This window comes from Heloderma suspectum, chromosome 4 (genome assembly GCF_057233095.1).
Source record: "Heloderma suspectum isolate Gila_16-S chromosome 4, 16-S_ref, whole genome shotgun sequence".
In the NCBI taxonomy this organism is placed as follows: domain Eukaryota; kingdom Metazoa; phylum Chordata; class Lepidosauria; order Squamata; family Helodermatidae; genus Heloderma; species Heloderma suspectum.
The window spans coordinates 310,400,484-310,421,033 of NC_139461.1; the positions used below are offsets into that span (position 1 = coordinate 310,400,484).

Below are 20,550 nucleotides of genomic sequence, written 5' to 3' on the forward strand. Positions count from 1 at the left end.
GCATTATGAGAGAGAGAGAGAGAGAGAGAGAGAGAGAGAGATGCACTCATGTCCTGCTTGGGGTTCCCTGTGGGCAGCTGGCAGGCCCCTGTGTGAACAGAATGCTGGACTAGATGGACCCTTGGTCTGATCCAGCAGGGCTCTCCTTATGTACTCCCCCCACGCCATTCCTAACTTTCCCATCTTGCTTGTGTGCAGCTGGTGACAATCACCTCTTACCTGTACCGTTGATGCTCACTCCCCAGCTGGAACTTTTCATACTGGGCGTATACGCGATTGCCCTCCCAGTCCAGGAGCTCCACCCTCAATGAATAGGCCACCTGGTTGGTCAAGAGATGGACTGCCTCGTTACCCAGCCAATACTCTCCTGCTGGATCTCCAAAGCCCTGAGAGAGGTGGAACACAAGCTGTAAGTGGGGAGCTCTATGTCTTCTTGGTACCGATCAACTAAGAGGTTACAGCCCTGTTCAGGTGTTCTTAAACTGGGTAGACTCAAGGGGAGAGAGTGGGGACAGGCATGCTAGCTCTGCTCCCCTCCACTGCTGCCCTCCTCACCCCTTCATGTATTGACTGTGACTTCTGTAGTGAGGAGCCGAATCTATCCATGGGGGCTCTTCACACAACTCATTAAAACCCTGATTTTCCAGGGTCTTCAATCACACCAGGAGGCTCCTCGTAGTAAGGTGAATTATAAGTATAAAAATATAGCAACAGTAAAACAAATTTTAATGCTTTGCACCTTGGAGAGCTCCTTTAGTGTTCTGACTGGCTTTGACTGAAACCCAGGGCGGATTCACTGCCCCAGACATCGGAGCCACCAGCCTCCACTGACCGGTTGGTATTCCTGTACCGCCCTGCTGTTATCTCCAATCTGAGATCAGAGATAAGAGTGGGGATTCCCCTGTTCCTTGCTGTGTGGTTTCCTCTCTGCTTCTTTTGATCGAAATTCCTGAAGAATTAAGGATGACAACTCCAAGGCAAGCCCAGACCTGTTTGTACTCTTTCCAGTTCTTCTGGAAACTGACGCTGCCATTGACTCGGTGTTGGACCACGGTCCACCCCCCTCCGTCCACTTCCATGTCACAATAGGCCTGTGAGGGAAGAAAGCAGAGACTGCTAGAAGGGGAGAAATGTGAGTCAGGAGCACAGCTGGGCAGAGGGATATGAGAAGAATTTGCCCTTTGCAAATCCTGATAGAAACTGATCTGGACTGCAATTCCCAGACTCATGTGCAGGTCAGAATTTAATTCTCCACCAGCTCTCTCAGTTTCCAAATGTTTGAACACAGTTCTTGGCTCAAAAAAATGGATCAAGTTCAAAATACATTCAAACATGTGTATTCTGTGAGAAAAAGATACTGAAAATGACATGTTTCAATGTTATTTAAATGTATTTTTGTGTGGATTAAAATGTACACATTAATTAAGAAATGGGGAGGGATAAACATGGGTGAACACATATTAAAGTCACAAAGACTGGAAATAGGTTGATTTGTCCATCTCTAACATGGAATAGTGAACAGAGCGTAAGGTTTGTACCAGGAAGAGCTGGTTTCAATTTCTCCTGCATTTATCTTCATTGCCTTGAAGGCTAGAAACCTAATTTTTTTAAAATAAGCAAACCGATATTGTAAGGATGGTGCACCGAATGCCAAATTCTTCACTTGCATAGTGCAGTTGTAGAAGAATGAGATTCACATAGTTCCTGGCATGTCACTGACTCAGCCTAACCTACCTCACAGGGTTCTTGTGAGGACAAAATGGAAAGGAGGACTATGCAAGCCGCTTTGGGTTCTCTGCAAGAGGAAAAAAGGTGGGATATAAATGTAATCCCGTTCATCTAGACTGATCACCTTTGGGGCTTTTACTGACCTTTTTGGGTTCAGTCAGATTGTTGATATGAAGGGTGTATACCCCACTGAGGTTGAGTCCAGATTGGCGGATTTCTGCACAGTCTGGAAATAGTCGATCTTCTTTCTTCAGAGGAACTAGAGAGAAAAAAGACAAACTCTAAGGAGTTTTCCCTTTCAAAGGAGGCGAGCCTTTAATTTCTTGAGCTAAACGGGGAAGGGGAAGATTGTCTCTTATAACTGCTTTGATGCAGGGATGCAACTACCATGACCTGCCACTCTGGAGCAATTTTTCCTAACTAAAATTTACTTGGGAAAATCCATAATCATATCAATCAATTTGTGTCATTGTCCATCTTCATCTTTCCCAGTTCCAGATGTTGTTAGATTTGGGTTATCGGGCCAAGGTGGGCGGTGGGCAGGTGGGGATGGGAAGCCATGATTTAAAAGTACTGAATTAAACAAGTTGATACTCACGTCTATTGCCTTAAAATGTATCAAGAAGACTTATAATTCTAAGTTTGCCCAAAGCATTCCTCAAAGCGGAATGCAGTCACTTTACTCTTTTATGTACGTTGTGCCAAATGGGGCTCTTCTGTTATTTTCCTGCACATCTGAGCTTTTCAAATGAAATGTCAAAAGAATATCAGCTGCTTGTTCTCTGGGGGTCTTTCTGCTGCCATTGGCAGAGTTGCTGTGATGCAACAGAATGTTCTCAAAACCATTTCACTACCCAGAGGGGAAGGCATCAACAATGGGGCATGGACATCTGTGAGGGAAATGAACATTCAGGCTTTTTTGGAGGGTGTGATAGGAAGGCGTGACGGAGGTGGTTGGCATGTGGGGTGGCTGAGAGCATGGAGTGGGGCCAAGAAGCGGAGACATAAGCAACAGGGAGAGTACCAGAAATGGGAGATAATAGGTCGGCTGAAATGCTTGGACCTGTGGCCAAGACTGGCGGAAGAAAGACAACATTGAGAGAAGGAGCAAGGGGAAAATCTCAATGGAGGCCTAAGGAATGAAGAGCTTGCGAGCTACTGAAGCTGCTGGAGAGAACGGTAACAGAAAGACAAGGAAACTGGGCTGGCAGGGGGATGGTGAGTCAAGAGGCCACAAGCCAAAGAGTTGGTGGCTGGGGGAGAGCTGGGCCCCCAAATCTATTTCCTAGGGGCCCCGCTCTATTCCCCAGAGCCCTGAGTGTTCATTGGTGTCAGTGGAAGGGGCTTTTTTTTTTTTTTTAGCTTAACTGTCATGCTGAGGGCAAGGGGGGTGATTTTCAAGAGGGATTGCAGCTGAGGTGGGAAAGGGTCACTCTCCCCTCTGGAACACCCCCTCTGCCGAAAAATTTCTCCCTGCATAGCAGTTGCGTTTAGGGAAAAAAATCCTGTTTCCCATTGGTTGGGGTGATCTGGGACAGGGTGCAAAATATTTGAAGAATGTATTTTATGTGAGATGATTTGGATGAGACATTAAAGATGCAATCCTATGCATGCTTGGACAAAAGAAATCCTACAACTCGCAGCATTCCCCAACCAGCATGGCTGATTGGGGAATGCTGGGAGTTGTAGGACTTTTTTCAGTCTAAACATGCATAGGATTGCACCATAACTGGCTGGCTTTGCCTCCTGTGAAAACATTAAGTAAATCCTAGTAATTTTTTTCCACTTTTGCATGAATAGATATAAGTCAGCATCTGCAAATTTGATGAAGATTTGTGTCCTACGGGCCTGGGCTCCACACCTTTTGAGCGCCTAGCGACACCCCTGCGGGGACAGTCCTGAGTTTCACACACTGCCTTGAATGGTCTAGCCAAATCCTTTAGTGCAGCATCCCTAGCACTGATGTGCATCCTCCAAAGCTCCCAAGGGACAGAGGCACACATGTGGCTCCTGCATCATTTGAAGCCACCATCCATTTTCTGTGGTGCCTCTGAGCTCACCTTTGCCTTGGGAGACCAGCTGGACCAAGCTCTGGACTGACTCCAGCAGCTGCAGCTGCTGTTGCTGGAGCAGGCTGGTGTTGCTGTTGGCAGCGTGCAGAGACTTCTCCAGGCCCTCCATGGTGTTGCTCTGGCGGCTCACCAGCTGCTGAAGCTCTTCCTTCTCAGTCCGGATCCCCTCCAGCTCCATCTGGTGCTTGGTCTCCATCTGCAGGACCCGTGTTTCTAAGATGCTGCAAAAGGGAAGCAGGGAAAAGGTGACAACCCAGCAGGTACGGCACAACTGACTGATGCACAGGAATACTGTGGGTATCAATACATGCTGTTGCTGTACAGAATTTCATGAAGGGCTGGAACTTCCCCCCAGAAGCTACAGACATGTTCTTATAGTTGACCTATGGCAAGGTTGTTGAGCCTTGGGCCCATGGGTCAAATCTGGCCTAAAACTCTGGCCATGCCTCTCTCCTAGCCCCGCCCCTTTACACAATGGCCCCACCCCTTCACGCAACCACCAATAATTAGGTGGTTTTCCAGGTTTTGAGCAGTCCCCGCCTCCTCTGTCCCCACTCTAACAGCTCGAAATGCCCCCCCTAAGGCTTGGTTAGTGGCAGTAAGAGCTTTCAGCCAAAATATAGTATTTTGGCCCTACCCACCACTGGAACGTGTCCCCAAAACTGCTGCTCCAAAATTGAATTTGGACCCCAGGCTGAAAGAGATCCAATCATCCTGATTCATGGAATGCTCCGTCAGAGGATGTGATGCTGGCCATGGGCCTGCTGGCTTTAAGGGGAGTTAGACAAAATCATGGCAGAGGACAACTCTGTCAGGGGCTACTAGCCATGATGGCTACATATTGGATCTCCATGTTCATAGGTAGCATACCAGGGAGAGGCAACCTTTTGGGCTCATGTGTATATTTGGACATTTGAGAAGCTGCTGTGGGCACAACCATAAAATGGCTGCCATAGGTGGGCTTGGCTGGTCACAAAGGACAAGTCACCTGCCCAGAGGCATTCCTGGGAAATTAAGGTGGCGGCAGCTAGGGCTCCCACTTCGCTTTGGAGCAATCCCAGTTACTGGAGTGCAAAAGAGTGCTTTGCCAAACCCTGCCCCCTACTTTCATGAAATTCCCCTCTCCCTGAGGAAGACGAATGGTTTTTTCTGCCACTTTCACAGCAAGGGTGAGAAATTATTATTATTATTATTATTATTATTATTATTATTATTATTATTATTATTTCTTTACCAACCCATAGCCGAATTTCAAAGAATTTTCTCATTAGGAACTAGGGCAGAGGTTTCATTTATCTTTTAAATGCAGGAGGTGGCCAGCGGGGCGTCTTTCTATATATATTTTTAACGATAAAAATGGCCCAGATGCTGTTGCAGAGTCGCGGGGCGCTCAGAGCAGAGGCTCTCAGCCTGCTGATGCTTCGTGGAATGCCCAGGAGACCAGGGGATGTTACACAGTCTCCCAGCATTCAGGAGCTGCTGCCAGCAGACTGAAAGCTCTCTGTTAAGAACCCCACGACACTTCAAAAGTGCGCGGGGCATTTTTACAGTAAAAAAAAAAAGCTCCATGAAAACCCTGCCCCACTCCCCAGTGAGAAAGTTCTTCAAAACTCTCCCCCTCCCCAGCCTCTTTCACAGGAGTCTTCATTTTGCCCCCACGAATTGTGGAAAATGGAAGCGTCGCGATATTTGGCTCAGTGCTGGTGCAAAAGTGTGAGAGGGCTATTGCCTTTGGGTCCAGCTTGTGGGCTTTTCCAACATGTCTGGCTGGCCACTGCAAGAAGCAGGATGCTGGACTAAATGGACCTTTGGTCTGATCCAGCAGGGCTCTTAGGCTCTTAACCTTAAGTTATTCAGTGTGATAATGGGAAAGTGGAGAAAAAGGGGATGGTTAGAACAGGCAACAAGGGGCAACATGAGAAAACACAGTTCCATGTATATTATTTTTTAATTTTTTAAATTTATTAAAATTTATTATTAGATTTATATCCTGCCTTTTTTCCTCTTGCAAGGAGCCCAAGGCAGCTTACAAAGTCCTCCTCCTCTCCATTTTATCCTCACAACAACCCTGTGAGGTAGGTCAAGCTGAGGATCAGTGACTGGCCCAAAGGTCACCCAGTGAGCTTCATGGCTGAGTGTGGATTTGAACCCAGGTCTCCTGAGCCCCAGTCCAACACTCTAACTGCTACACCACAGTGGCTTCTGGACTTCTATGTAGAAGAACGGCACATTTGTTTTTTCTACCAGGTGATGGTCTGATCAGTTATCACAGGTCCCTGTTCAACTCTCTTAGGCTAGTACAAAAGACCATTAAAAGAAAAATCCTGATGAAGTCACTTGGAGCTGATTTTGGTTTTCCATGGTGTAATTCCCCTCCATTCTTGTGAACATGCCAACTTGTGCTGAGATGACAGCTCATTACATCTTGGCCAGCTGGCTTCCCAACGTTTTGGGAGATGATTTCAGTTGCAACCGCATCACATGTTGGACCATTCACAAGACTCATTCACCATGCCAAAATGTTATGAAAAGCCAGTTGATGGTGACCTTGATTTGCCAAAAAAAGGAGGAGAAAAATAAGGTCATGTATTCCAAGATCCCTTGCAAATGCAAATCATTTGGTACAGAATTCAGCTCCCTGCGGATCTTGGTAGTCATTCTTTAAAACACACACACACACAACACAGTACTTAGGCTGCAAAGATCCATTTTCAAGCCTGTGAGAGATGCCTGATGATGACAGAAGCAATCTTTTCTGAGTGGTTGAGGTGGCTTGAGTGATCGTGCCTCCCTTGCCTTAAGATGCATGCACATTGTTCCCTTCTTTGGCAGGCTCAGTAAAAATTGTTTTTTTTCCCTGCATGTTTCATAGCATCATAGAGTTGGAAGGGACCTTGGAGGTCATACAGTCCAATCCATTGCTCAGTGCAGCATCTGCAAAGCAGTATGTGACTGTGGCATCCCTGACAGATGGCAATCCAGCCTCTGCTTAAATACTTCCAACGAAGGAGAGCCCAACAGCTCCCAGTCCATTCTACAGTTGAATAACTTGTACCACTAGAAGGTTTCTCCTAATGTCTAGCCATGTATTGGCCCCAGGAATGTAACCAGGTCACCTGTAGTGCTAGAGGGGCGTAGAGATCCATAATGCTTGCTTAAGTTCATTATTAGTGCAATTCCCTTGTTAGTAAGCCTCTGAGCATGTGAAGATGAGTCAAAGGGCCGATAGCACAGCCTAGCACATTCCATTCTAATGAGTGAGAGTGTTATCAAGCACTCTGCCTGGGAAGCAAAGTTCGTTTACCTTAAAGCTGCAGGTGGCTGTGCTGAGAACCAAGTGCTGTTAGTCTATACTGGGAATGAATGCTAGGGGGCGCTTGCTGCTGTCATGCTGCCTCATTGCTAACATGTATGGTATAAAACCCATTGCACCCCATGGCTCTGGGTTCAGAGAAGCTGTCTGATCCAACCATTGGGTACACCCGTGTGCTGTAAGTTACTCAATAAAGTACTTCTTGTAAGTAAACCTGGGTCTGATTTATCACTATCTTGGCACCTCTAACCTAAGAGGTCGAAGCCCACGGCCAGGGCAATACAAGCCGGAATCGGCCTCCTTGCAATTTCCAGCCCTGCCTTCTGGAACAGAGAGTTTGTTCCATTTTCTACATGACAGCTTTTCAAATATTGGAAGACGATCATGGTTTGCCTTGGTCTTCTCTTCCCCTGGGTCTTTCAAAGGTTCCTCACAGAGCTTGGTTCCAGATCCCTGCACCATCCTCATTGCTCTCCTTGGGATGCAATCCAGTTTGTTGATGTCTGCATCATGAGTAATGGAACTAAATGGAGGGACTCAGGATTTAGTAAGGGAACAGGAAGTGATGCGACAGGAAGTCTGGCTCAGGGGCTGTTTCTTAGTGCAGCTGGCCTAAGCTGACTGGTTGAGCTCACTTATAACTGAAGAAGATTTCCTCTTATCTAAAGCCTGCAAGTGATTTGCTAATGAAACATGGTGGCTCTTTAGAGATGTCTTGAGTGATTTTTACAGTAAGCAGACATGACACATGGACTGAAACTTCCCCGGAGACTGAACCTCAAGAATTGGAAGAGATCCACGAGTCAGATCCAGGAAACAGTGACAAACAGCTTCAGCTGGTGGCAGAGTTTATTCTCTGTGTCTTGAACACTAGCATCCTCTTTCCCCTGAAGACGTTGCCACAGTGAAACGTGCTTTATCTTGTTTGTGTTTCTGTCATGCCTCATCTGGACTCATCTGGAGTCCTGTGTCCAGTTCTGGGCACCACACTTTAAGAAGGATGCAGACAAACTGGAGAGGGTTCAGAGGAGGGCAACAAAGATGATCAGGGGACTGGAAACAAAGCCCTGTGAGGAGAGACTGAAAGAACTGGGCATGTTTAGCCTTGAGAAGAGAAGACTGAGGGGAGATATGATAGCGCTCTTCAAGTACTTGAAAGGTTGTCACAGAGAGGAAGGCCAGGATCTCTTCTCGATCATCCCAGAATGCAGGACACGGAATAATGGGCTCAAGTTACAGGAAGCCAGATTCTGGCTGAACATCAGGAAAAACTTCCTGACTGTTAGAGCAATGCAACAATGGAACCTATTACCTGGGGAGGTGGTGGGCTCTCCCACACCGGAGGCATTGAAGACGAGGCTGGACAGCCATCTGTCAGGGGTTAGATTAGATTTCTGCATTGAGCAGGGGGTTGGACTCGATGGCCTTGTAGGCCCCTTCCAACCCCGCCATTCTATGATTCTATGATTCTTATCTTCTGGGGACCACATGGCAGGGTCCACCGGCACAGCCGCCGAGCCTCAGCCAAGGAAGCCATTAACATGAAGGGACCCTCTGCCCCGGAACAAGGCCCTCCTCTTGACAGTGCTGCAATACAGAAGAGCAGCAAGCAAGCGGCCCTCTCACATCAGTAGAGCAGTGATGGTGGCGGCTAAGAGAACCCCACTCCTTGGGAGGCTGAGGAGGGCGGCGTTTCAGGAAAGCAAGACCAAGGTAAGGGAGTGAGGCTGGCCCAGTCAAGGGCAGATAAAATTTGTCTCCCAGTGGCGTTTCTGAGCTGTGAATCAATTCCGAATTTTAGGCCAAGACTGCCTGGATTCCTGGCTCAGAGGATTAACCAACTGGAGATCTGTGTCACCTAGGGGAACGTGTCTGCCGGATGGAAGGAAGCGCAACCACAGGAATTAATGAGAGAGAACACTTTGCTTTAAGGGAACACTACAGGCAAAGCCACATCCTCCTCCGCACATCCTTTCCCTGGGCTCATCCTTCCAGCATGAAGTCCAGCTCATAAGCCCCCTCTGCCACCAACATGAAGGCCAGCTAAGCCCCCCATCAGCCATGAGTTCAACTGGGCACACAACCCATGTATGCATGGACAGCTTCGCCATGTGAGGGGAGAACTTGTGACAAATAGGATCCCTCTTTGCACGCAGCAGCTCTATGCATCGATAGGCACATAGAACCCCTTCTTATGTTCACAGAACACATGCGCATCAGGCAGCATGGCTGCTTATTGTATTTTTAATCTCCACAATAACAAATATTCTCTGGGTGAATTACAAACAGTTAAAGGACTAAAATGCAATACAAACCATTCAAATATATAATACAATGCAAATATTTAAAACAATGCAATGCAATGCAATGCAATGCAATGCAATGCAATGCAATGCAATGCAATGCAATGCAATACAAAGTAGTGCTGTGCCGAAACCTGCCCCCTATTTTCAGGACTTTTTTCTCTCCCTGTGAAAGAGGCATTTTTTTTCTGCCTCTTTTGCAGGGAGGGGGAGAATTTCAGAGAATTTTCTCCTTGGGAAGGGGGACAGGGTTTTCCCACCTACCTTTTTAGTGCAGGCAATTCTTGAGAGGTCTTCTTTTTAACTGCCCTCCCCCCCCCTTCACTTGCTGGAGCCCAGGACTCTTCTCCATCCAGGAGTTCTTCCTGAATGCCTGTTGAAGAGGGTGAGGTCACAGGGTCTCTTGGGAGTTCAGAAAGAACTGCCGGGCTAGAGAAGAGTACTGGGCTTCTGCAATTGCGGGGGGTGTTTTTAAAAAAAGAAATAAAAAGAAGACCCCTCAAGAATTGCCTATATTTAAAATGGTATGTGAAAACCCTGTCCCCCTCCCGAAGATAAAATTCTCCAAAATTCTCACCCCTCCTAGCCTCTTTCGCCAGAGTTTTTGTTCCCCCCCGCATGACGAAAATGGAAGAATCAAAATTTTCACTACAGTATTAATATAAACTGCACAGGAACAGATTAAACAGCCATAAAAATCTAGAACTAGGTCTTGAAAATGCTTGGGAGGAAAGAAACATCTTTGCCTGGTGCAGGAAGCCCAGTGAGTGTCAAGAGAGGTGTCTGTGGGGACATTGGTGCCCATAGGCACCACTCTGGAGACCCCAGAATTACCATATGTAGATGTTATGCCACTCAGTATCTTCTTCTGTGTTCACTTTTGGTGCTGCATCTCCTCCTTTGGGTGATTCACAGGTGGCCACCAGGGTAGGCTGATGGCTCCGATGTCGATGGGACAGTGAATCCACTCCAGGTTTCAGTCGGAACCAGTCAGAAGCACCATAGATAGCTCATTTAGAGTTCTGACTGGTTCTGACTAAAACCCGGAGCAGATTCACCACCCCGCTGATATCGTAGCCACCGGCTTCAACTGGTGGCCGCCCTCCTTAGGAGAAGGCAGTTCAGTTGGGATCCAGCTCTCTTCCACCCAACAGCCTACCTGTTTTGGTTCTGCAGTTTGTGGATCTCATTCGTCTGCATCAGCAGCTGCTTCTCCAGCTTGTTGGTGGACAGAGAGTTCTCCAGGAGTTGGATCTCGATGCGGGAGGTCTGGTTGAGCACCTGTGGAAGGCGCAAAACAAAACCCGAGGTCAGGGCTAAAACTGGAGCTGGTGGTCCATCATAGATTCATCCCAGAATCTCTTTTCACTACTGGAATTCAGGCACAGAGAATAAAAAGTGATGAGCATGTGCAGAGTGTCTCCCTGGCCACAGAGCAACTGCAACCACTCATTATGCTTGAGAAGCGGGTCTCTAGGCAGTTTTCGTCCTTTACATTATGAAGGGCGCTTGACTCCACATTTCTTGCGTGGATCCATATTTCCTCCCAACACTTGATCATAGGGCTGGATCCAGGATCTGCCTTCCACTGACAGCAAGGATCCATGGAAGATACCTCCACCCAATGTTCAGGATCCCCACACACACACACCACAGCTTGTCCCATTCAGCAGGGTCCCCTGGCTCTCCATGTAGCATTCTCAGGGGGCTGGAGGCAATGCCCTGGGGAGGAGGGGGTGTGGTAGTCCACTTCCACCAGTCCAGTTGCACGCACCTAAATCTGGATCTAACCTATCATATTTACCTGGGAAAATGGAATGCTTCTTTCCCCAAAGACTAGTGTTGATTTCACCTTGCATGTAGGGATGTCAGAGAATTTCGCCACGAATCTCGGGGAGGCTGAATGCCAGCGCAGTCGGCCCCCCGAAATCAGTGGCGAAATGGTCTGCCACCACCCCCGGGACGGGACTTACCTTGGGCGAATCTCCCTGGCGGCGGCGGTTCGGCGGTGGCGGCCGGTCTTCCGACCAGCCGCCGCTTCCACCATTTCCAAGTTAAAAAAAAAAAAAATGATAGGCTACGTAAAGATTTACGTAGCCTATCACGGCTAGATTTTAAAAAAATACCGTGACAGGCTACGTAAATGTTTACGTAGCCTATCATGGCTGAGTTAAAAAAAAACCAAAAAACCCCACGCGTATGCAAATGGCGGCGCCCATGGGCGCCGCCATTTGCATTCCTTATTTTGGCACATCTAGTCTACGTAAACATTTACGTAGACTACGGCGAAAATAAGGGGAACGCAAATAGCGTAGCGTCTACGCTATTTGTGTTCCCCTTATTTTCGCCGTAGTCTACGTAAATGTTTACATAGACTAGACATGCCAAAATAAGGAACGCAAATGGCGGCGCCCATGGGCGCCGCCATTTGCGTACACGCGGTTGTTTTTGTTTTTTTTAACTCAGCCGTGATTGGCTACGTAAACATTTACGTAGCCTATCACGGCTGACTGCAGGGACGCAAACGACGGCAGCTACGGCCGCCGCCATTTGCAGACCCGGCCGGCCAGGATTCGCGGCAGGAGGGACGGGGCACCTCCCCCCCGGCCAGAATTTCGGGGGGAGGGACGGAGCGCCTCCCCCTCCCCACCGCAAATCAAATTTCGTAAAAGTTAAGTGACTTTCATACATCCCTACTTGCATGAAAGAAGAGCCCTGCCGGATCAGAGCCAAGGCCCATGCAGTCTAGCATCCTGTTTCTCACCAGTCACACTTCCCAACTGGATGCTCTGGGAAAGACCATAAGAGGGGCATGAAGGCAAGGGCCCACACCAGTTGCACCAGTGGAAACTGTTTTCAGAAAGCTCAGCTGCCTCTGAACTTGGGGCTCTACTTAGTTCTCATGGTTAATAGCTGTCATGTTCCTCCGTCCTCTCCCTCCACAATCAACACACTCCAGGAAACAAGGCTTCGAGCTACACTTCTTTGTTAGTTAACGACTAGCTTCTCTACAAATGCAGATTCTAGGAAACTTTCAGACTGCAATGAAACAACTGATCCACACATCTACGGATATCAGTAGAGGGGACGAAGTGGAAGCTAGAGAAGTTGCCAGCAGTTTGGGCAAGAACGTCTCAGCCAGATTAGTTTCACAGGGATGCCTCTCCCTTCGGGTGGCTCCCTTCTGTATTGGCTTCCATGAGTGGTCAACCTGGAGGAGCATCTGATCCCTGCCCCTAACTTTTCCTCCTTCACTCTGTGACGGACCCTAGCACCCCTCAAGTCACACCCCTCGCCCTCCTCCTCCTCCGAACCTGGGTTCTCATGGTGGAGGAAAGGGGGGTGTTCAGGCTGGGCCATCCATGTGTCAAGGTCTTGGGAAGAAAGTCTTGCCATATCTGAGCTCACTAGGGAGGGAGCCTCCCCCTGTTCTGGCTGATCCCATTCTGAATCTGAGCTGCCAGACATCTCCACATGCTCAGGTTCATTCCTGACAGTAGCAATGCTTTTCATATTCAAGAGTCAGTCATCAAATGTCACATGATGTTCGCTGGCATGTCGAACCTCTTTCAGCCCAAGGACCGAATGTCCTTTCAGAGAAGCTCCGGGGGGCCATATTCCAGGGATGGGTGCGGCCAAAGACAAAAGGGGAGGGGCCAAAAATACCAGCCTATTTTAGTGTAAAGCCCTTTCTGTCCGTGAGTAACCCTTAGGAGAGGCAGTTCAACCTTTTGGAATGGCCAGGAAGCCACCCAACAAGCAGCAGTCAGGGAAAGGGGGCATGGCCAAAGGAAGGGGCGTGGCCTTCTAGGGATCCCAGAAGGGCCACATTTGGCCCACAGAGCTGAAGTTGAACACCCCTGATGTGAATGCATGAAGGTGAATCAGCAACTAGTCCTTGATGACTGGCAGCTGAATGTGTCAGCTAAGGAGCATGACTTCTAAGCTCACATGAAAGTCCTGCCTGCGGAGCTGGTCTAATTTGCACATTCACAATGCAAGACGCCACCACTTCAAATGGCCATCACTGAGGAATGAGCGTGAACGTGCAAACCAAGCCCAGCAGTGGCCAGCTGTGGCTTCATTGCCACGTGGAGCTGTTTTTCCACAGGCTGTACTGACCTGTCCAGAGAAGATGCTGGAAGAACTCATCCCTGTTCTTATAATCTCTCAGTGAGAGATTTGGGATCCACCTCCCTGATCTTGAAATTGTACCCCGCCCCCCATCCTGGCTACCAAACTTGAGGGTTTGAAAAAATTAAGATGAGTCATATTACCATGTGCTGTACATAGAAACATAGGAAGCTGCCTTGATGTCAGGGTGGACACTGAGCCCATAGAATCCCAGAGTAGTTCTGATTCTGAGGAAGAGCAGTCGCTCCTGGGAGAGGAGCGCGCTCCGCTTTCCCAGGGCCAACAGCTGACGGAGATTCCTCCCACAGGCATTCCTAGCTTAGATAGCAGTCCAGGGAGTGACCGAGCACAGATAGCAGACATGGTGGATGCGCGATGCAGACGCAGAGAGCGGCGCCAGATGGAGGGTGCGGAAAGGAGGCGCAGTGCCCGGTTGGCACGCAAACAACGGCTGCGCCCCGAGGATCCAAGGGAAAAGGGGAGGGACTCTCCCTGGCCCTTAAGTTCAGGGGTCTGCCAGTGATTCCCTTTCAAATGGGGACCAACTGTTTCAACTTAGGGCATAGATACTCTGCTGCTCAGATCTAGTTGCTACCTGTAGAGTTGTTAAGTTGTAAAAGAAGAATAAAGCTTTGAAAGGAATCCCTTTGTCTGTGTCTGGACTTGGCTACTGGATTAGACTGAGAGAGGCCTCCAAGGAGCCCTTGACACTGATACTGAGTCAGACCCTTGGTCCATCTAGCCCGGTATTGTCGGCACTGACTGTCAGTGGGTCTCCAGGGTTTCAAGCAGGATCCATTCCTTGCCCTACCTGGAGAAGCCGGGGGTCGAACCTGGGATCTTCTGCATGCAAAGCATATGTTCTACCACTGAGCCACGGGCCTTCCCCTGTAAGGCTCTTTGATTCCATTCCAACCGCTTAGAGAGAGATATTTTAAAATATGGTAAGTGGTATACAAATATATTAAATCAATATTAAATCCGAGACCAGAGATCAAAACAGAAGAGCTGGGAGATGGCCTCAAATTTGGTGTCACTGTCTCCTGCTCAAACTGGGAGAGGCAGCCTGCCTGAAAACTGGAACTAGCACTCCTTCCTGATCCCCTCTCCTTAGGAATATATTTGTTGTCCCTGTATTTCCCCTGTATTTCCCTGCCCAGCAAAAAACACCTGAGCCTCCACATCTGTCAGTTTTCTGGTCTGCTCAGCCGTTTGATTCAAGAGGTTTGTCCCGATCTCCAACATTGTAGCCGTCTGGTTCTGTACCACGTTCTGCTGGATCTGCACCATCTCCGACTTCATACTCATCTGGATGTAGCTCTCCAACTAAAGGGGAAGCAGCGAAATGTTATGGGGGAGCTATATGAGATCTCTTCTCCGCAGCCCCAGCTCTAGTTTGGCTTCCAACCTCCCTTCAGCTTATTGCACAAAAATAATCTCTGCCTCCCTGTTTCCCTCAGATGAATAATTGCTGAGCTTGTCTCTAGAGGCAAACCTTGGATTCTCCCGCCTTCAAACTGATGGCAAGCGTGGGGCAGTTCCAAAGAAATATGTCTCAGGGCAACTTGACCTAAATTATTATCGTGAATGCTTTTTGTGGTCAAGCAAAATCTTGAGCCATCCAGAGGTCGGAGCATGCTCTTGGCAACCTGGACCAGTGCCTTCTGGGGGGAAAAAAAACTAAAACAAAAAACAAAAAACTCCTCTTGGAAAAATTAATCTCTCTGAGAAATGTTGGTTAAGAAGATATTAGATGCTGATTGTGTCCCTGAAATCCTTCCTGTTTTCTAACCTCCCCTTCCCTCACAACACACAGACTATGTAAGTGTTGGAAAGGCTCCCTTGACCAAGCAGATGCTGGAACTCAGGGCATCTTCAAAGTTTAATTTTCTGAGCACATTGTCCCAACCATGCACAGGCGGGAAGAACATTTGCTCTCCTCCAAATGGTCCTTTCCGGAAATGTTGCTAGAAAATCTGAGCAAACTCATTATCCAAGTGTGGATCTTTGTGTAGCAGAAGAGGGAGGTATGAACAGGCTTAGGAGAACTCCAAAGTTCTCTTGCAAGGAGCCCAAGGCATCCGGCATGATCTTCCTTCTCTCCATTTCATCCTCACAACAGCCCTGTGAGGTACGTTAGGCTGAGAGTCAGTGACTGGCCCAAAGTCACCCACTGAGCTTCATGGCCGAGGGGGGACTAGAACCCGGATCTCCCGAGTACCAGTCCAACACTCTCGCCGCTACTCCACACTGGCTCCTGGTTTAACAAACAGTTCCTATTTAACACGGACATCTGATTAGAGTTGCAACTGTGACCAATGTATCAGTTAGAAAAGCCTTTTAGAAAACACGGATGCTGTGTAATCTAAAACATTTTAATTAAAAAAGGTTTCATTCCTTTTAATAGGATTATTTTATAAAAGCTGCAGCTGGCAGATCCCATCTTGGAAGCAGCCCCCCTCCTCCTGTCTGAGAGCGAAGTCAGAAAGCCTCTTCCAAGATGGCACCTGCTGGGTCTGACGTGTGCATCATCTCAGAAGAAAGAAAGAGGGCTCCCCGCCCAGCCCATTGTCTGGGCATATGCAAATTCGCACAAATGTAATCAATTAATCAAACAATTACGATTAAATCAATCAACTGAGATTTCTTTAATGGGGTGAGAGCACATTTGCTGTCCAATGATCTTTCAGTAGCAATTGGCAATTATCTCTTGCTTTTTGGCCATCAATTGGCCAGTGAGTAGCTTGCAGCAATTAAAATGTACACCAAAATGTTGCTGGGTGACAGAGGCGGGCCGAAACATTCTGAACTGGTTTTGGGGTCAGGCATAATGAAGACAGCCTAGCCATGGTTAGGGTTGGGGGTGAGATTTGTCGGGTTCACAGCTTTATACGAATGAGCTAATTCACATTTCTCGAAGTAATTTGAAAGCCAGAATGCAATCGTTCTTTGGTTTTCTTTTCAAAGGGCAGTAGAACATGCAGTTTTATTGCTGATTAATTGTATGGTGTTGTTTTTATTGTTATCTTTATGGGTGCTTTTATGCCATTGTATTTTATGTTCACTGCTTTGATACCTTTGGGGAAGGCGGAATATAAATCTGAATAATAAATAAATTAAATAAACACACACTTCTCTGGATTTTGCAATTGTTCATTAAAAACGTGTAGAAAAATTAACATTAAAGAAAGTTACTTACCAAAAAATGTGCTTTCAAAAACGTGTGCAAATTTTCATGCAAACTTCAACAAATGAAATAAAGTAATTGCAAACTGATGTGGAAATCAGAAGGAGTAAACGTGTGTTTGGGGAAAATGCATACATTATAGAAAGCAAAGCCCAGCCTTCCCTGTGATGGCCTCAGCCAGTGGAGGCTGGTGGCTCCGATTTCAGTGGAGCTGTGATTCCATTCTGGGATTTAGTCAGAACCAGCCAGAACTCTACAGGAGCTATCAAAAATAGGTTCAGCACCTTGGATAGCTCATTTAGAGTTCTGGCTGGTTCAGACTGGAACTGAAAATTGTTTTACGGAGCCACTGAAATCGGAGCCACCAGCCTCCACTGGCTTCAGCAACGACATTTCCCTGCTCAGTCAAACGGGTGCGGAGCTCAACTGGAACTGGATTTGACAGCATATGTCAGTTGACAAGCAGCAGCAGTCACCATTTGACACTGTCTTATTGATAGCAATCAACGTTTGACATTAGCTGACCACTGACATGCATTTGACCAGTGATGGGCAGTAGCAATCAGCATTTCATGGTACATGACAGCTGACATGTAACAGCATTTAGTATATTTGGTACTAATTTCCTAAGGCCCGTGGGCCTCAGATATTTTCAATTCCCCCTCATGAGGCCAATCAACCATGATTGTTCTAATACATGCGAGGATGTCAATTCTGAATAGACATACATAAATAATAGAGAGAGAACCTGATGCCTCTGTCACATCAGTTACAAAGAAACCCATCCACAAAAGGCCATCTCCATAAAGACCTCTCTCCGCCCTTAACTATCACCACCACCAGCCATTCCAGCAGGCTGAAATGAGGGAGCTGAGAGGGGGAAGTGTGACCAGCCCTTCTGAAATACTTGATTTTTTCCCCTTCTTCCCTCCTCGTTCCTTTTCCTTGTGTGTTGTGCCTTTTTAGACTGCAAACAGGGACCGTCTTCTTCTGCTGATTATATGTAAGCCACTGCAGGAGGAGCTTTTTTAGATGAGGAGCGGATAAAAATACTTTCAATAAATAGATAATAAAATGAATAAATAAATGTCCCATTAAGAGGCTGGACATGATACAGTTGCAGATGGGGTGTTTGCGAAAGATGGAAAGAAGCCGCAAGTTTAGGACACAGATTAAAGTCAGATGTCACTTCCTCTTTCTTAATCCACCAGGGAAATGCATTTCCCAAAACTTTCCTATTTTTAGGAGATATTATTATAAATCAGATGTTTGGTTAATTTGATGATACGTTCCAGGTGCCCAGCTTTTTGGACTGACTTGTGGGAGATGGGGAAATGGGGACTTCGAAAGGCATGCTGTTCAGGCCCCTGGGGAACAGGACAGCAGAAACATCCTCATACTGTAGGAATCAGCACAAAAGCGAAGACCTTAGAAGGGAAAATTGGGGTCAGGACTTGGATTAGGAACCCTTGTGGCTCAGGGACCAATTCCCTGCATCCCAACGCTAAGCCCGAGGACTGAGTTCAGTTTCAGAGAATTTTTCAGGGGTGGGTGGGGCCAAAAACTACAGGGGTGGGGCAAAATTACCCGAAGTGCCGGCATCTTTCAGCTTAATGCTCTTACTGGCATAAGGCTTAGGGGTGGCAATGAAACCTTTTAGAATGGGGAAAAAACATGAAAATGCCAGGAAACCAGTTCAGTTCTGGGCACACCATTTTAAGAAGGACACTGACAAGTTGGAGTGTGTCCAGAGAAGAGCAACCAGGATGGTGAGGGGTCTGGAAGCCAAGTTTTACAAGGGACGGTTGAAAGAGCTGGGTGTGTAATAGCCTGCAGAAGAGAAGATTAAAGAGAGACATGATAACAGTGTTGATATATCTGAAATGCTGCCGTGCAGAAGGAAAAGCAGACCTGTTCTCGGTTATTGCTGAGAGCAGGACTAGAACCACGGGTGGAAACTGAAGGGAAGTAGAGTTCACCTTAACATTAGGAGAAATTCCCAAAGCACGAGAGCTGCTCAGCAGTGGGGCAGATTGCCACTCAAGGTGGTTCTCCACTGAGGAGGGGTCTGGATTAGATGATCTCCAAGGCCCCTTCCAGCTCTATGATTCTATGAAATGATCAGCAGTCAGGGGAAAGGGGTGGGGGCATGGCTATTTGGGGAACTCCAGAGGGTCAGATTAGAATGCCAGGTGGGCTGGATTTGGCCCACGTGCCTGAGATTTGCCATCCCTGCTTTAGACTGTTGGAAGTTGGGACTTAGAGAAACATTTTGGGGACCCAATCGGAGGGAAGGGTTGGCTCCTCAAAAACTGCTTGGAATGATGGAAACACATCAAGACTTGCCACCAAGGATATGTGGCTTCCCCCCACCCCCACACCTCCACACACATCACTTGCCTGATACGGCAAGAGCAGTTTCTGGAACAGAGAAGCTTGAGAGTATATCTGGAGAGCATTTTGTGGAGCCATGTGGCTCCTGGAAACCTGCCCTTACTGTCACATCATTAATCGTGCAACTTTGCAAGGCAAAACTTTGCTTTACGAAAATAAACAAATTTGTGAGCTGAGTACAGAAGTTGGTATGGGGGGGGGGGGGACACAAGGCAGCCTGGAGGAACATCACTGAAAATAACACATCCACCAGCTGCAGCTCTGCATCATATGTGCTTGTGAAAATTGATATGCTAATCGTTAACCAGGTGTAATTAAACATGAAAATTAGCTTCAGCCTTTGGGTTGGAGGAAGCAAGAAGCTGCAGCTCATTAGAATGAATGCAACTGAGCCCAAACAACTTATCATCTTTAATATCAACATTCACAGCCTGGGGGGGGGGGGCGATTTTTCCAGCACTCCTTCTGCAAGAATTCCCTTCTTTTAAATTGCCGTCACTTTCAGGTTTCGCTAGGTAATGAGCGATATCATTGCCTGGCAAAACCCAAGTGGGTGTGTTGACTCATGCGATTTTCTTTAATGACATTCTGTGATGTCAGAGGTAGTGTCATGACATCATCCAATTCACCAAGTGATCCCTGAATGGATAAGATCACCTATTGGACCTATTCAGGAAATACAAATACCAAATAGCATGGGGTGGGGGAGTGAATCACACATTATAAGTACAGAAGATACTGTACTCTGCCAAAATCACAAGTTTCATCCCAAGAACTGACAATGGCAAATGTTCAGCTCAGCGGCACAATTGGGCAGATACGCCCATGCTCCACAGGATTAATAAGGTCTGTCATTCATTGTAAAGAAGCAATGAGCAGCAGGAATGGATCTCCATTTTTCTCTTCCATTCCTTCCCATTCCTATAATGAGGATTGTTATGAACTCTCCATGTTTTGGGTTGCTGAATTACCAATAACAATTCATCTGTTTTGGATACAAACTCTGTACTGTAGAGAAGGGGATGGCAGAGGATGAGATGGCTGGATAGCATCACTGATGCAACGAATATGAACTTGAGCACACCCTGGGAGAGAGCGGAGGACAGGAAGGCCTGGTGTGCTATGGTCCGTGGGGTCATGAAGAGTCCGACACGACTTAATGACTGAACAACAAAAATTTTCTTCTTCTTTTTTTGCATCCTGGCCTCTTCCCTCAATCTAATTTTCCTTCCCCCTTGCTATCTAATTTGCTTCTCCCCTTGAAGAATAATCATAATCATAATCAATCATCATCATCATATCCATTATGAGTTGCCCTATAGCCAAAGCTCTCAAGGCGACATATATAATAAGAACAAACACAACCAAATCAAAAATAAAACCAATAATATGACTTAAAAGAAAAAGAATTGAAAGGAA

The 20,550-nt window shown here is 47.2% G+C and overlaps 1 protein-coding gene across 1 annotated transcript in view; it reads right to left on the reverse strand.

Moving 5' to 3' along the window:
* Positions 1-20,550, reverse strand: part of ANGPT4 (angiopoietin 4) — a 57,661-nt gene that overhangs the window by 12,867 nt on the left and 24,244 nt on the right. Inside the window, exons 2-7 of the mRNA XM_084848433.1 lie at positions 14,721-14,876; positions 10,576-10,697; positions 3,789-4,021; positions 1,872-1,987; positions 990-1,091; positions 220-386 (exon numbers count right to left, since the gene is read on the reverse strand). Coding sequence (XP_084704559.1) covers positions 220-386; positions 990-1,091; positions 1,872-1,987; positions 3,789-4,021; positions 10,576-10,697; positions 14,721-14,876 — 896 coding nt within the window. The remainder of the gene's footprint in view (positions 1-219; positions 387-989; positions 1,092-1,871; positions 1,988-3,788; positions 4,022-10,575; positions 10,698-14,720; positions 14,877-20,550) is intronic.